Raw genomic sequence first — 17,557 nt, 5'->3', positions numbered from 1 at the left:
GTACGAAGGAGTAGTAACCAATGTCTGCACTTGTGGAGGGGTGACAACCAATTTTCCTATAACGGTTGGGTTACATAAAGGATATGTATTAAGCCCTTTCCTATTTGCTATAGTGATGGATGAGCTTACAAGATCAATTCAAGAAAATGTGCCATTGTATATGTTGTTTGCTGATGATATTGTTTTGATTGATGAGTCTACAGTTGGGGTTAATGCTAAGTTAGAATTATGGAGACAGACATTGGAAGCAAGAGGTTTTAAGTTGACTAAGAGTAAGACAAAATATATGAAATGTCAGTTTAGTAAGCAATGGAGTAGTGATGAGAGTGTAGTGAAGCTTGGTGAGCAAGAAATACCGGTGGATGACTGTTTCAAATATTTGAGATCTATCATTCAAAAGTATGGAGAAATTGATGGAGATGTAAATCATAGGATAAAGGTTGGGTGGATGAAATGGAAAAGTGCAACTGGAGTGTTGTGCGATCGTAGAATGCCATTGCAGTTGAAGGGAAAGTTTTATAGGACGACAATTAGGCCCGCTTTACTATATGGTACAAAATGTTGGGCTGCCAAGAGACATCATATTCAAAACATGAGTGTAGCTGAGATGCGTATGCTTAGATGGATGTGTGGAAATACAATAAAAGATAAGATTCGAAATGAGGAGATACGTAAGAAGGTAGGCGTTGCATCCATTGAAAATAAGATGAGAGAGAATCGTTTATGGTGGTTTGAACATATTCGACGAAGGCCTAATGATGCTCCAGTTAGAAGGATGGAGAAATGGGAAAATATATTAGTTAAAAGAGGTCGAGTAGGCCTAAGAAGACTTAAATGGAGATGATAGAAAAGGATATGAATGCTTTGAACCTTATCGAGGACATGGCATTGGATAGAAATGATTGGAGGAGAAGGATTCATGTGGAAGACCCAGAATGATTTTCTTTTTTGGTTCATATCGCCGACCCCAATTATTTTGGGATGAAGGCGTAGTTGTTGTTGTTGTTGTTGTAGTTTTTCTGCTCATCCTCTAAGGCATAGGGCATTCTTTGGTCTTTGGGAAGATGTAGACCTTCATCTAACAACTTTTCCAAAAGCCTAGAACCATCGTGAGGTATAGTTGATATAGGAAGATAAACCAACCTCCCAAACCTAGGACAGGACTCAAGGATCTTTTAAAAGTAGGCTGAGGCTGCAGGGATTATGTCGGAGCCTGAATAAGTATCCAGGGTTCTCGCTGACAGACTGTCCTTTATGGCATGAGATAGCCTGAGTAAGAGTTCCTTGGTGAAGGACCTTGGTTTCTCTCAGATGCCAGGCATACGATGATTCTATCCAGAGCATTGTTGTTCTCCTGCTTAGGGCACGTTCAGTTGGATCATTCTAATTTACTTTCTCATTTGAATGAGAAAGTGAATCTGATTTGTATAAGCAACCGAATAAAAAAAGTTAAGCTATGAGAAAGTGAATCTCATTTGCCTTTGCAAATGAGTCACTTTCTAATTTGCTTGAGATTCAAAATCACACGAGAAATCATGTTTTTTGAAAGGTGCATCTGAATGTATCCTTAGTATAGCTCCAATGAATGCCCAAGACCTCCCCAACAATGAAACCACACTTGTTTCGACGATGGATAGGGTTTGTAAAACCCGAGATTTTTCTTTGGCAATTAAAATGAATAAATGATGAACTTTATGTGTATCTATAACATGAGTGCAATTTCTTGGCTTTCTTGAAATTCTTAAAATTTTTTATTTTGAATTATTATAAAATTAAGTCACAAGTTATGAAGAACTTTGTAAGAATAATTATAAAATTTAAATATGTGGACTAAACAAGAAAATAATTGATCTATATATTTTTAGATTATGGATACTGGATTTTGATCTAAATCCTAGCATTCGGGTCCAATATGTATGTGCACCTTAAATTAGGTAGTGGATTTAACTAGTGGTATTTGGATCCAACTCAATTAGGTTGGATATAATCCATGATAATTGGATCTAATTAGGGATGAATTAGATATAACTTAAGATATTTGGATCTGATCTCATTGGATTGGACCTATAGGGTCGGATGCTCTAAACAACGTCATTATTGTTTCGATAAAAATTTTAGTTGATCAGTGTGTCACCTATTAAATTGGAGTCAACCTTGACGTTCTTCATTTCAAGGGCATTGAAATTGACTATCTATATGCCCAAATTGGTGTTGATTTGAGCATTTTATCATCAACAGAAGTTCATGCCTAATTATAAGCCAAAAATAAATGTTTTTCAGCGTCGACTAATTTTTCTTGCTGATCCATGTGCATACGATTAAATCTAAGACCACCATGATGATTATGTTTTGAGGGCTATCAAATCAACTATTTATATGAATATGTTTTTGTTGAGTCTTTGGGTTTGTAGGTCTCCTGAAAGGTTACCATGTCATTGGAATCCAAGCCAGGGTAAGAAGTTCCTACCTTTCTACTCTAGCTTAATTAATTTTGAAATTTAATTAATTAAGATCCATAAATTATTTTCTTATTATTATTAACAAAAGAGATTAATAGATATTAACCTCCTATATTAGAGATAAGAATCTTGTCTAAGCCCATTTATAAATAGAGATCCCCATGAAGAGGATTAATAAGGTTAGTTCTCCCTCCCTCTCCCATTCTCATTAGAATTCTCTATCTTCTTTTTTTTCATCTTCTCCTTCTTCCTTAGAGCTTTTTCCAACAACCATTAAAGCTGCTCCAAGGTGCTAAGACGAGAGATGAAGGTGTTGGTAATCCCAAAAAATATGTTTCAGGTAGGGTTCAGCATACTTGTAGCATAGATCGGATGCAAACGCATAAGTCATGTGTCTTGCCGATTCTATGGGTTGATCCATGGTCGATCAAATCTGGAATAGGTTTTAAAAAGGTTTTAAGAGTGTTTAATTCAATATCATTCTTTCAAACAGATTTACAAAATCATTTTTGGTAAATCTATGTCTAGACGGCTAAACGGAGAAATCAGGTAACGCGAAACTCATAGTTTCGTGTTCCTACGTAATTTTAGAAGGTTATAAATTTGTTTCCAGCACGATTGGACATATATTTTCTTTCTTGCATGTGTTTATAGTATGAATGATGTTTCTATAAATTTATTTTATGCGCTTGATGGTGTTTTAGTATGCTAACATCTTAAACTAGTTATTATGTGAAAAAATTATGATTTATTTTGATAGTTTAGATTCCAAAGCATGTGTTATGATCATATGACATCTCTTTATGACTGTAGATGATGTTTAGATATTGTCCTTGTTTTGGTGCATGACTAAAAACAAATATTTCATGTTTATGCTTGAATTTTCTTATTTTTATCATGATTTGATGTATCCGATCGAGAGATTCTTTGATAGATTAAAGCAAATTGTGAGAAACAAAGCATTAGAGAAAGCTACCATTGTTGAGGCATATATTTCAACAGAATGTGTGACCTTTTACTCAATGTATCTTAGTGGTATTGATACTAGATTTAACCATCAAGATCAATATGATGATAGACCCAGCACGTCAAGGACACTCAGTTTGTTTATATTCTCATATAACATTCACAATGAAAGTTGGAGGCAAATTATCACTTGTACTTTCATATTCAAAATGTGCAAGAGCTCATCGGTATATACTCAGTAACTGTGTTGAATGTAAGTCTATCTAAGGGAACACAAACAGATAATCTACAGCTTGTGCAACAAAGCCTGTGTTGAGTTCACAAGTTGGTTTCTATAGAATCATGAGGATGCTTTTCTAAAATTTATGAATTCTCATAAGAGGGTCTGAGCACGAAACACAGTTCTATCAAACTTGTGATGTGAATGGAATCATGTTTCATAAATAGTCTCACAGTGAAGACCATATTTCCCATAACAGTGGGGTAATAGTTATATATGAAGGCGATGTAGGAGAGCCTGATGTAGACTATTATAGTATTCTAAAATATATTATCAAATTTAAATATATAGGATGAAATTAGGTGTATACGTTTAGATGTGATTGGTTTGATAATAGGCACATACATAAGGATAAATACTTTACATGTGTCAACATGTCTCACCCAGCTTACTAAAAGGATCCATTTATTTTAGCCTCTCAAGCTATGCAAGTATTTTATATTAAAGATCCCAAAAAGAGCAAAATGCATATAGCACATAAGATAATACCAATAAATGTGTATAAGATTTTACTATCTTTATCTAATGGAACGAAGAACAAGACAACGATGTGTATCAGGAGGATGATTGTGGAGGGGTTGATTCATTACCCCCCACACCATCGTTGAAGATCCCATGTTGTTACACCAAGATAATTAAGAGGATAATTGATAAATATTTTTATACGTAATTTCGTAGCAGATAAAGGTTGCAACTGAATCCAAATATCATCACCATAACCAGACTGACTTTCGTGCATCAAAAGCAAATCAAGCAATAAAAGGCTTCAATGACTATAAAGTCTGGTACCATGAAAGGCTTCGTACCTCTAGAGCTATCATATGAGAGTAAGTTTCTTATTCCTTAAGTTTATTTTTTTCATATAGTATAGTGCTAAATATGTTTGATCTAATAGATTCTTAATTTATTATTTGCAAACTGAAATAGATGGATAGAAACGGACGACAAGTGTGTTCTATAAACTAGTGGATCGTCTTCGTACCTCCAAAGCTATCATATGAAGGTAAGTTTCTTATTCCCTAAGTTTTTTTTCCAAAAAGTATAGTGCTAAATATTATTAGTGTATATTTATATTTGAATGGATGTATGTTTGAGGAAGTTGCAGATGATGAATGTTTGAGGATGTTGGAGAAGTGTATGCTTATATTTGAATGTATACACTTTAAACATCAATTCAAATATAAATATTCAACTAGTGTATGTTTATATTTGAATTGATGTTTGAAGTATATGTTTATATTTGAATAAATGTATGTTTGAGAAGAGATGTTTTGTCAATGTTATCTTTATATTTTAACAAATTCTCATAGAAGTGCAAGAAAAGGCGAAAGCATTATCGATCCTTCAATCGTAATGTGATTCAAATAACTGTAAGTTATCAGACTGAATTCTCATACTGCTATCATCATCATTAACATTGTTATAATTGCTTCTTTTTATAATTCTTTTTAAATTGTCATCTTAAAGTGTGTTTGTTGTAGGTTTGGAGAGGATGTAGGGGAGAGGTTGGAGATGATACATGTTTATTTTTTGAAGTATTTTTATTGCAGGTTTGGAGAGGATGTTGGGGAGGGGGTTGGAGATGATGTATGTTTATTTTTTGAAGTGTACTTATTACAGGTTTGGAAAGGATGTAGGAGAGGGGTTGGAGAAAATATATTTTGTTTTTTGAAGTGTGTTTGTTGGAGGTTTGGAGATGATGTATGTTTATTTTTTGAAGTATTTTTGTTACAGGTTTGGAGATGATGTAAGAGAGGGGGTTGGAGAGGATGAATATTTGAGGAGGTTGGAGAAGTTTATATTTATATTTGAATGTATGATATGTTTAAGGATGTTTGAAGTGTATATTTTAATTGTATTTATCATTTTGCTTAATGTAATATAAAAAAGATTAAAGCTAATATAAAAACTTTATTTTTGTAGGTTTAAGGCCTATATCGACAACATTTTTGTGCCACTGTTATATGCCTTAACCCTATGTCGTTCTTAGAACCTATAACAGCGACTTATTTATCATCATAATAGCCTGTACCAATGACTTACTTTTCTCCTCTATAGACTATAACAATGAGTTAATTATCATTGTTATAGGCTATAACGACAACAAAAATATTGTTGTTATAAGCTATAACAGCAACACAAAAATGTCATCGTTATATGGTGTGTCTCCATTATAAGTGGGTTGCCGCTATTGGTTTACCCAATTCCAGCAAGATTCTTCGTCAGTGTTGGGTCACACATTAACGACGACCTATAAATGTCGTTGTTATTACTCAACTAAGGCAAAAAATTGGCAGCTATTTTTTCTCATCGTTATAGACTTATAACGGCGTTAAATATGACAATAGCAGTGAGAAAGGTCACCACTATCGACTCTCATCCTTGTAGTGACTGTAGTTGTTTGCAAGCAATCTCTTCATCTACTATAAAGAAAACTAATGATTGCAGTGTCACGTGTTAGCAAAGAACATGGTGAATTGAGCTTTTCTTTTATCGGTTATGAGCATAAAATATTTCATTCATTTTTTTTATTGATCTCAAGGATAATTATGTTAATTGTTTGTCTCCTAATGCAAAGCATAAGGCATAGTCATATCTCGATAATTTCAAATAACTAAGAAAAGCAAGTCAATTTTCATTTACAAGTAATGTCTCGATTCTGTAAGCTAAATCACTACATCTAATTTAGATAGGGATAGAAATTAATATAATAAGCTATAATCATCTTTTTTTTTAAAGGCAAGCTGGGGTTAGGCAGACCCCTACAAGATATCGCTTATAGCTATAATCATCTTGCGAATGTGCCATTGTCCAACGCTAATAGTTTACCTTTGTTGATCTAACATGCTTCAATGAAACCTCTAGCTGCTGCTCAAGATGCTCAAGCTCCTTTGAGTTGAGCGGACCCAAATCTTCACCCAAAAGGTTCCTACATGAGCATGTAACAGAATACAATAATCAATTACAGCTTATATTATGTTGTAAAAGATGATGTATTATTTTCACTGTAGGAACTTTTCTTTTATAACCGAGAAAGATTGGAGATTTTTTTTAAAACAAAGTGAATATTACAAAAATAACAAATTACAAATGGAAAGCCAAAAAGAAGGTGGCATTGCATGATATTAATTGCTCCATTATACCCTATGCATAGCCATACAAGTCCAAGAAAGGAAAAGAACAACAAAATGGTAATCATATTCACTGATCTCTTAAGTCATCTCATATTAGTGCACAAACAATCACAAGGCAACATTCCATGGGCCACACAACAATAGAGTGGGAACCCCACCTAAAACGCTGTCATGTGATTGGTTGTGCAAGCACAAGAGATGAGTTAAGAGATCAGTGGATCCCATTGGTATTGGGCAATCAGATCTACTGATATCTTAACTCATCTCCTATGTGCGTACAACCAATCACATGGCAGCATTTCATGAGCCCCACCACAACAGCTTACTCATGCAGGTATTCAAGGATATGAAACCAGATGCAAGATAATGGATATATCATGCAAATGAGTTCAGTTTCACTCATCCCCTATGCCATCCCCCATATTCATACCCCTCTTATATCTTATGATGCAAGCCGTTTTGATCAAATCTGACATATATCTGAACTCCATGTGGTCAATTTAATAAAATTTGATCCTTGGATTATTTTTTTCAACGAAAAAATATGATTTTTTAACAAAATTGTGTTTTGTTAACCATTGTTTTTTTAATAGCCAAAAAATCATGCACACAAGTCAGATTTTGGCAATTTAAATGTTGATCTTCACTAAATGAATGATGTAGATTGCATCTAGGGAGTCCGATATGATCAAAACAACTTACATCAATGAAATCCAAAGGAAGGGTATGAAAATAGGGTTGACATAGAGGATGAATGGAACCGATTTCTCATGGAAGCACCAGAATGCATAATGAACATATAAAGCCTGATATACAAAACAAAATCTCATGTAGAAAAACTATACATTACGTACCTTTGTGAATGTTGCAGTGCCTCAACCTTGGACTTTAGTTTTAAGTATTCCTGATAGCTGTTCTGCTTCCCATAACATAATGCAGAAATTTTAAGAGAGATGAACAAACATTATATAGATTAATGGAAAATCATTATGATACTTATTCATGACATAAAAGATAATGTGTTTTTAGCACCTTCAATTTCAGTTGTGTAAGGACTAAAAACTTTCATATGAATTGAAATTGCATGTAATAGTGAGAAAGCTAAGAAAATAAGCAAAACTAGTATTTAGCCATTAAGGTTCAACTTGGTAAAGACAATTCTAGATAAACAAGGGGGTGATTGGATTAAAACACGCTTATGCAGAAAACTAGTACGTTTTTTTTTGTGGCTGACTAGGCCAAGGAAAAATACCTCTCGTCACCAGCTGCACAGTATCAGCCCTTCGCTTGTATAGATCCCTTGAGGTCCCCCCAGCCCACCAGGGAGTACACCAAGCTTTGACCTTACATCAAGGGACACCCTTTGTAGGTTTCGAGCCATGGTTGTTCCATGTCAGGTAACAAATCACGGTTGCTCCTAGCCAAAAAGGCGGAGCTCTTATGGGTGAAAACCTAGAGTTGTCATATTGCATTATGCAAAATAATGCACTTAATTGACCTAAAAGCCTTCTAAAGATTCTAGGACAAACTCCAATAACATCAAAGTAGAGACTAAAATTGTCCAAAATTAATCTCAATAAACACAATGGCGTATAAGCTCTACCAACCGTTTCCTACTTGACGCTATTGACTACCATTATGGGTAAAAAGCAATGGGGGTAACCAACAGTAGGCTTAAGCATAGTGACAAACGTTTTTATCGGCAATTTCTCATTTTTCAAAAACTTGCGAGAAATTGAAAAAATTCCATAAATCTTGCATTTTGGCAAAATCTTGGCAATAAAAAATTTAATTAAAAAATATAAAAATTATTTTATAAGAAAATATTAATACAATTATTTAAAAATAAAAATACACAATTTTTCACAATAAATAGCAGTTTAAAATGTAAATATTGCGTTTAAATCACAGTATTTATGTTTTTTTCATAAATCTCGCGAGAAATTGCCGTTTTAAACTTTCAGGAAATTTCTCATGATATTATCGCGAGATTTTCATAAATCTCACGATATTTGTCACTATGGGCTTAAGGGATATGGAAACCAAAATTCTCTCAAAAGCCATAAAAATGTGGGAATTTATTTAAGAGCCATAGAAGTGTGAGAAATTAGCCTTACATAATGAATTTGATGCATGCGTTACCATGCTAAAATGCACGTGCAAATGTACTTAGATTGCACTTTGGGATCCCACAATGGACAGTAAGTTTCAGTTCTCTTTGATTAAAACAAGGCCAGGTTCATCACTTCCAATAAGTAGGGCTTTACCCAATAGTTTATAGCATTCAGTATGGATAAAGTTCAAGAAAATGAACTACCACCATCTCTACCTGGACCTTGCTCCAAAACGACATCATAAACAACAGTCCTCTAGAATAGTTTTCCAAAGCTTGACAGGGTGAAAAAATTGGTGAATTTGCTAAAATCCAAAAGTAGTAGATGGAAGGGAAAGACGCAAACAACTCTATGCATTACATCTATTATACAATCTGGATTGTTGGATTAGTTTTAATTCAACATCTGATTTAATTTTAGAATTCAACCCTTGGTAAATAATCAATAAGTATGTTAAATATTAAATATTAAATGAGGGCATACTTTTTATATTTGAATTAATCAGTTCGTTTGAATCTAATCTAACAGTTAAGATGATGTAATAAATACTTTACATGGAGTTGGTTGCATGCTCCCCCTTTTATATAGGGTTAATATTTTATAGAGTCAAATTTACATACTATTTAGTAGAAAACTCTTCATTTTTCATATTGTTTTTTGTGTTATTTGGTAGACCGGACCTTGCAAGTATGACATACATGATTTGTTAGTAGAAAACATGTTTGGGATCATGAGTTTGTAAAATAAATATAGATTTTGCAATAACATAAAAGATCAATGGCACAAAATGTACCAAAATTGTGATTTGAAAGATCGCATTTTAACACCAAAAAAATGCAATCTTAGGTTCAATCCCCAGCAAACAAACTATGTTGGATACTCTATGGGGTTGGACTAAGTCAATCTGGGTCAATAGAACTCGCACCTTTGATTTGCTAATTAAACAATAGTACAATGGACTATGACTATATATATGTGTGTGAGAGAGAGAGAGAGTAAAATGTAGTTTAATCTCTGATTTTTGGTTTTCCTAGGCATATTTTTCATTTACCTCTTTCCTTGTTCCTTCAATATGTAAGTTAACAACATTGTATTTATGTTATTTTAGATCTCATTGTGACATACTTGTATTATTTTAAATCACTCACTAGTTTTCCTTCATTAATATCACTGCATTTTATCCATTTTTTACTCTTTAGTTAATCTCAACCACAAACTGTTAGAATTGTATTTGTATCGGATATGGATCCGATATTGGATCCATATCCGAGCGTATGCTTTCCCCATGCTTGGGCGGTGGCATACTTGTAATCCTGTATATTTTTCATGTATTTTGTTCAGTAGTGTTAGATCCTATATATATCTTATTAAGAGAGGGTCACGATACTTTAACGTGCCCTACTTTCTATTTGGCATCCTCCTCCTCTCCCCCTCTCCTCACTTCTCTTTATTTTGTATTTTCAGATTGAAGGCTATTCTCCAAAGCTTGAAGGCGCACTATCTTGAAGCCCTATTCAGATTCTTTCATGGTATCAGAGCAACCCACGATCGACGCCTGTTTCTCCAGCCACGAGCGAGTCTTCTCCAGCCACGATCGACGAACTGCTGAGTTACGTCTGCCTTCTTCATCACGCCTGTCAACCAGGCCACGATCTGCTGAGTTTGATCTTCATTCTTCAGCCGAGTGCCTGATCCTCATCCTTCAGCCGAGTGCCTGATCCTTCAGCCGAGTACCTTTGGAAACGCAAATATTATATCAGCATAATCATGTCCACCCTCTCTTCGAGTTTTCTCTCCCAACTCATCTCCCAAAAGTTAACCCATTCCAACTATTTGACGTGGAAACGTCAGATAGTCCCTTTCATTAAGAGCCATTGTCTATATGGTCATATTGATGGCTCTACTCTAGCCCCGCCTGAATTGATTTTGGGTGAAACAAAGGATGCTACTAGTTCGGTGACTGTTACAGATAATATCCCTAATCCAGCATATGCCGTATGGATGGCACATGATCAGGCTTTAGTTGCTTATATTACTTCTACCCTCTCTGAAGAAGTGCTTGCAGGTATAGATGATGATATCTCAGCTTTTCAACTATGGAATACGCTTGCAAATACATACTCTCAAGTTTCAGAAGCTAGATATCTTCAATTGAAGCGTCAATTTCAAAGCATAAATAGAGGCTCCAGATCTGTACTTGAGTATCTCTATGAGATTAAAAATGTAAGCGATCAACTTGCTGTTATTGGCCATCCTATTTCAGACAAGGATAAAGTTCAGCAGGCTCTTAGTGGTCTAGGGTCAGAGTTTGATATATTTTGCACTACTCTGAAGGTTCTCCCTGTCTTACCCTCTTTTGAAGACTTAAAGGCAAAATTGATCCAGCATGAGGCTAGTAGAGTTCACAGGCATGATGCTTCCATTTCTACTTCGCCCAGTATTTTAGTTACTTCTACACATGGTGTGTCAGGACAACATGCACATACTTGGGCTCATACATCCGGACAAGGAAAGGGTATTCTTCCTACTCCTCAGGGCAGCACTCTTGTTAACATGCCAAAGCGTATCCCTACATGTTTCTATTGCAACAAGAGAGGACATGTTAAATCTAAATGTTGGCACAATCCTCAGAACAAAGCTAAGGGAGGTCGACGTGATCACAGGCCAACCCCCTCTATCATTTTTAGAGCGTCTTCCTCCTCATTCACGCCCGATGCACAACTCTTAATGACAGCTATTTCTAATCTGAATCTCAAGCAAAATGATGATGGTGTCTGGTATGTGGATTCTGGTGCTGCCGATCATGTGACTGATGATGCAGGTAAACTCTCTAGTGCATCTCCATATTTAGCAAAAGGTTCTGTAGTTACAGGTGATGGCACTCACCACAAAATTACTCACATTGGTAATGCATATGTTTCTTTGCCGCATACTTCTCTTCCTTTACACAATGTTTTAGTCGTCCCTAATGTCAAGAAAAACATTATTTCAGTATCTAAACTCATTGATGACTCTTCCACATCAGTTGAATTCACTCCTTCCTCTGTTTTTGTCAAGGATCCTCTCACCAAGACGATATTCGCTGAAGGAATTCGTGAAGGCAACATGTACGTCCTCAAAGAAGCTCCTCCAGTGTCCAAGTCCAGTTCATCTGTTTCTTTTCCTATCAGTCCGAATGAAGTCAATTTGACTCAAATTGATATGCCGTCCATTTGGCATAATCGATTAGGCCATTGTAGTCATTCTTTTATTTCTAGCCTTGTTAATAATGGATTGTTGCACAAATCCAGTCTGAGACCTGTTAGTGAGTCAGGCATGTGCTCAAGCTGTCAACTTTGTAAGAGTCATGCCCTTCCTTTTAATTCCATCAATAAAAGAGCTTCTAAATTGTTTGAAACGATTTACTCTGATGTTTGGGGACCAGCTCCTGTCTCATCTCCTTCAGGCAGTAGATACTATGTCATTTTTGTTGATTCTTTTTCTCGCTATACATGGATACACTTCATAAAACACAAATCTGAAGTGTTCCGTTTGTTTAGCCAATTTCATGCCCTCATCCAAAATAAATTTTCATCCAACATAGTGCATTTTCAATGTGATGGTGGTGGTGAATATTTATCATCTGAATTTACTGAATACTTGCTAAATCATGGCATCACTAGACAGATATCTTGTCCACACACACCACAGCAAAATGGCATTGCAGAACGCAAGCACCGGCACATTGTAGAGACTGCCTTAAGCATGCTCCATAACACTGATCTCCCTATGACTCTATGGACTGAGGCATTTCACACGGCCGTTTATGTTATAAATCGATTGCCTTTAGCTCTTCTCGCAGGGAAATCTCCTTTCTTTCTTTTGAATCATGAGCATCCTAAGTATGATGAGCTTCGGGTTTTTGGATGCATTTGCTATGTTCATGTTGATTCCAGCCTCCGGAACAAACTTCAGGCTCGGGCTATAATGTGTCAGTTTGTGGGCTATGCAGACCATTATCGAGGCTATAGGTGCTATAATCCCCTAACAGGCCGTATACATATTTCAAGACATGTTGTTTTTTATGAACTCAGATTGCAGTTTCACACTTCTTCCAAGGCTATTCATGATTCAGCGTCCAGACTATATGATCCATGGTTATGTGCTAATATCTTAGGCGATGGGATTCAACCGACCACTTTTCCAGCCCCTTCTGACAGTACTCACATTGAAGCAGACATGTCTGATACTCAGATGGCTGATCCTCCTTTAGACAGATTTTCTGGCTTGGTTTATTCTCGTCGCACTCCTGCCTCTACTACTGATTCTGTCATTGTTCCTTCTCATCCACGAAGGTCCACTCGAGCGAGACATCCCGTGGATAGATGGATAAGCTATAACACTTTCACTTTGGATTTTCAGCTTTTTATGACCAGTTTGCATAAACAGACTGAACCAAAGTGTTATTCTCAGGCCTCTCAAAATTCCCGTTGGATTGAAGCCATGAATGAAGAAATGGAAGCCTTGAATGAATGTCAAACATGGGAAGTCGTTCCACGGCCAAGGGATAAGAATGTTGTTGGGTCTAAATGGGTTTATAAAATCAAATATAAACCAGATGGCAGTATTGATAGATATAAAGCTCGACTTGTGGCTAGAGGTTTCACTCAACAACATGGGGAAGATTATGATGAGACTTTCAGCCCTGTTGTTAAGATGAGTACCATTCAAGTTATTCTCTCTCTTGCTGTTACTTTTGGATGGTCATTACATCAACTTGATGTCAAAAATGCTTTTCTTCATGGTTTCCTCAAAGAGGACGTCTACATGGAACAACCACCAGGATATGCTACTAATGATTCTAATCTATGGGTATGCAAGTTGCACAAGTCATTATATGGGTTAAAACAGGCTTCTCGTTCATGGTTTGAAAGGTTCTCCCTTCACATTCAAGAAGCTGGTTTTCAGAAGAGTGCTCTTGATCATTCTCTTTTTATCTATCACAAAGGAGGGATCACTACTTGGTTATTGATATATGTGGATGACATTGTTCTCACGGGAAATACTTCCTCTCATATCGTCCAAATCAAAGAAGTGTTAGAACAACACTTCAAAATGAAAGATCTCGGGGACCTCAGATATTTTTTGGGTGTTGAATTAGACAGGACTGAGGATTCCCTCACTCTTTCTCAACACAAGTATGCCCTTGATATTCTCACATCCTCTGGTATGTCTGATTGTAAGCCCATTAACACGCCCAGCGTTTTGCATGCAAAGTTGAACGTTTCAGATGGCAGTCCTGCATATCCTGTTCCAACCCTTTACCGCAGTATTGTTGGGAAACTTCAATATTTGACATTCACTCGGCCCGACATTGTATATGCTGTCAATCAAGTTTCCCAGTTTATGCATGCTCCCACAGACACTCATATGGAAGTTGTCAAGCGTATCTTACGTTATCTCAAGGGGACTATTGGCGATGGACTTACTTATAAACGCATGTCTCCTACTGTGGATGGTCATATTATCTCTACTTACACTGATGCTGATTGGGGAAGCGATCTTGATGAACGCCGATCTGTTTCTGGCTATTGTGTCTTTCTCAATTCTAATCTTGTCTGTTGGAGTAGTCGCAGACAACGCGCCATTGCAAAATCCAGCACAGAAGCTGAATATAGGGCCATGGCTGCTGGCACTGCCGATGCTACTTGGCTTCGTCACCTCCTTGGGGAATTATCTCTTCCTATTGCTCAATCTTCCATGCTGGTTGACAATCAAAGTGCCATTAAAATTTCATTCAATCCCATACTTCACAGTCGTACCAAGCACATTGAGATTGATCAACATTTCATTCATCAGAAAATAGAAGATGAGGAAATCTCTCCTGCATATATACATACTTCTGAACAAGTTGCTGATCTTTTCACCAAAGGACTCACTGGATCACAGTTTTGGCATTTGAAGAACAAGTTGGGCATGATGAAAACTCATGCACAACTTGAAAGGGGATGTTAGAATTGTATTTGTATCGGATATGGATCCGATATTGGATCCATATCCGAGCGTATGCTTTCCCCATGCTTGGGCGGTGGCATACTTGTAATCCTGTATATTTTTCATGTATTTTGTTCAGTAGTGTTAGATCCTATATATATCTTATTAAGAGAGGGTCACGATACTTTAACGTGCCCTACTTTCTATTTGGCATCCTCCTCCTCTCCCCCTCTCCTCTCTTCTCTTTATTTTGTATTTTCAGATTGAAGGCTATTCTCCAAAGCTTGAAGGCGCACTATCTTGAAGCCCTATTCAGATTCTTTCACAAACATCCTATATTTTCGTTGTTTGCTATTTTTTTAATACCCATCACCATAAAATTGAGCAGGTCAAACTGCAATTACAAAAATGATCTTTCAAGCATAGAAACACATGTCTATTTCTTAATACATGATTGAGTTGCATCTGCCTCATCCACTAGCTACTATGTCACACTAATGAGATAATCATTAATCTTAAATGTCCATTATTGCTTTATTGCATTGGACATAAATTTTTTTATTAATCTTGATTGTACTATCTCCCCCCGTCATAAAGTATGCATTCCACATATTTGATTTTTGATTTTATTAATCCTTTATGTTACAATGTGCTACATTTGTTTTCTTATGATTTGGTTGATAAATAAAAAATGTGTGAATAGTATATTTTGCAAGATTTCTCTTGTATAGATAATATCACTTTACTCTAACAAGCAAAAATAAGATTATACTTTGACCCTTTGCATAATCTAACTTTGAACTAAAAGTAAACCAATTTTACCACACATAGAATTCACGGTAATTTCAACATCTTAAATGTTAATGATAAATTCAATATAGAGATGTACACTTTTATTGTTGTTGGTTATTTATAGATTCCGATAAAAGTTAGTTACTCATGGATACTAGGGATGTAAATGGGTCGGATCATGATAGAGGTTTTGCAATTTTTCATTGTTTTGGATCCAAGTCAATCTGAATCTCTATGCATTTAGATGTTTTGGATCCAAACAGTTTTCATCCTTAATAGATACCAATAATATAAAGATGGCCACATAGTTTGCAGTTTTTTCTTTGGCCTCTAGCAAGGATGTACTTTTACCAATGTGTCAACTCTCTCAGTGCTACCCACAAGCTTACAAAAAGGTAGATTGTACCCAATTGGTAGTTAGCCTTTTATAACAAAACCTTCAAACACAATAGAAGGTAGAAAATGGTTAATATGCTCTCCTCAACTATATAATAATTAAAACATGTATCTTATAGAATTACAAACATGTTTCAAATTTCTTAGAAATGAGTTTTGAACATCAATCAATATTTTCTATAGTTTCAAAACATCACTTGCTTTGTTTTGAAGGCATGCATTTTAAAAGTTCATTGCCCAATTCTAACTAACATTTCAATAACTTTGGTCAAGCCCATTAATTTTAAGCCTCATCATGGGTGAAAACAAAATTTTAAGCTTATAAAAAATATGCTTCCTTTAACATATTATTATATAGAAAGTATGTTTCTCGTGAAAGGAAACCACTCCCTATATATGAGATATTTAAGCTGTTTAGTCACATTATCATGATTAATATTAAAAAAATTAAAAAGATTATATTATAGAGGCATTTTTTATATCTTAAAAGTATTAAGAAATCACCCTATATCAGTCTTCATAAAATAAACATTTGTTGTAATTTTCAGTAGTGTCATTATAGTGTACATATCTCTAACTTGTTTAGATAGGGAAGTTAGGTAGGATTTATAAATCAGTACTGATATCACAATATTTGAGACTTTAAATGATTTATATAAGTGTATTATATATTCTACTTATACTAATTGAAGGCATGAAATTCTCTCATTCTCTATAAGTTGTGACCTTTATTTTTGGGTTGGTATCAAAGCCAAAATATCCTGATAAAATAAAATTGATGATCTCATGTTGAATATGGTATTTGTATAAGGCATTTGAATGCAAAAATCAGTTATAAATTTAATTATTGTATTTGCATAGATTACACTTATAAAAAAACTTTATAGAGTGAATCGATAATCTAGGACAATACCATATTATTGCATCGCTCCTAGGTTGCAATTATGACTATCGAATTCTTGGGTTTTTAAATAAACTATAAAAAAAACTTATTTAATATTGGCATTCAACGCCATACACATGGTATGTTTTAATGTAGAATAATTCAATCTAGTGAGGATTTATGAAACATGAATAGTTTCTAAACTATATAAATGATGAAGATAATGTTGAGAAATTCGGTTTTGATGTCACATAATATGATACACTGTCTTATTTGATTTTGTATGATATGATAACATGTTCTCTTGAAATAATGTTATATTATGACTGAATATGTTTTGCCTTACATCTAACGAGTATTTGATGCAAGGATATCTCACCCAATAAGGATGGAGACTTCCTGTTCAAGTACAACTATGGTGCAATCATACTCCTTGAAGAAAAAGCTTGATGAGCCATGCTTTCCTAAAGTTCAAATAAAGATATCGGCTACCTCAAGATGAAGATTTTTTCTTCTTTAGAGTCATATGTAACAGAACCTTCAGGAACTTGCATATTGCA

The 17,557-nt window shown here is 35.2% G+C and overlaps 1 protein-coding gene across 1 annotated transcript in view; it reads right to left on the bottom strand.

The window, feature by feature from the left end:
- Nucleotides 1-17,557, bottom strand: part of LOC149813064 (agamous-like MADS-box protein MADS2) — a 64,866-nt gene that overhangs the window by 29,578 nt on the left and 17,731 nt on the right. Inside the window, exons 3-4 of the mRNA XM_089991652.1 lie at nucleotides 7,694-7,755; nucleotides 6,535-6,634 (exon numbers count right to left, since the gene is read on the bottom strand). Of these exons, the coding sequence (XP_089847778.1) occupies nucleotides 6,535-6,634; nucleotides 7,694-7,755 (162 nt within the window). The remainder of the gene's footprint in view (nucleotides 1-6,534; nucleotides 6,635-7,693; nucleotides 7,756-17,557) is intronic.

The sequence above is a fragment of the Nuphar pumila genome, chromosome 16 (assembly GCF_984573655.1).
Source record: "Nuphar pumila chromosome 16, dmNupPumi1.hap1.1, whole genome shotgun sequence".
NCBI lineage: Eukaryota > Viridiplantae > Streptophyta > Magnoliopsida > Nymphaeales > Nymphaeaceae > Nuphar > Nuphar pumila.
The sequence above is the reverse complement of the archived record's forward strand: the minus strand, read 5'-3'. Positions and strand labels throughout refer to the sequence as shown.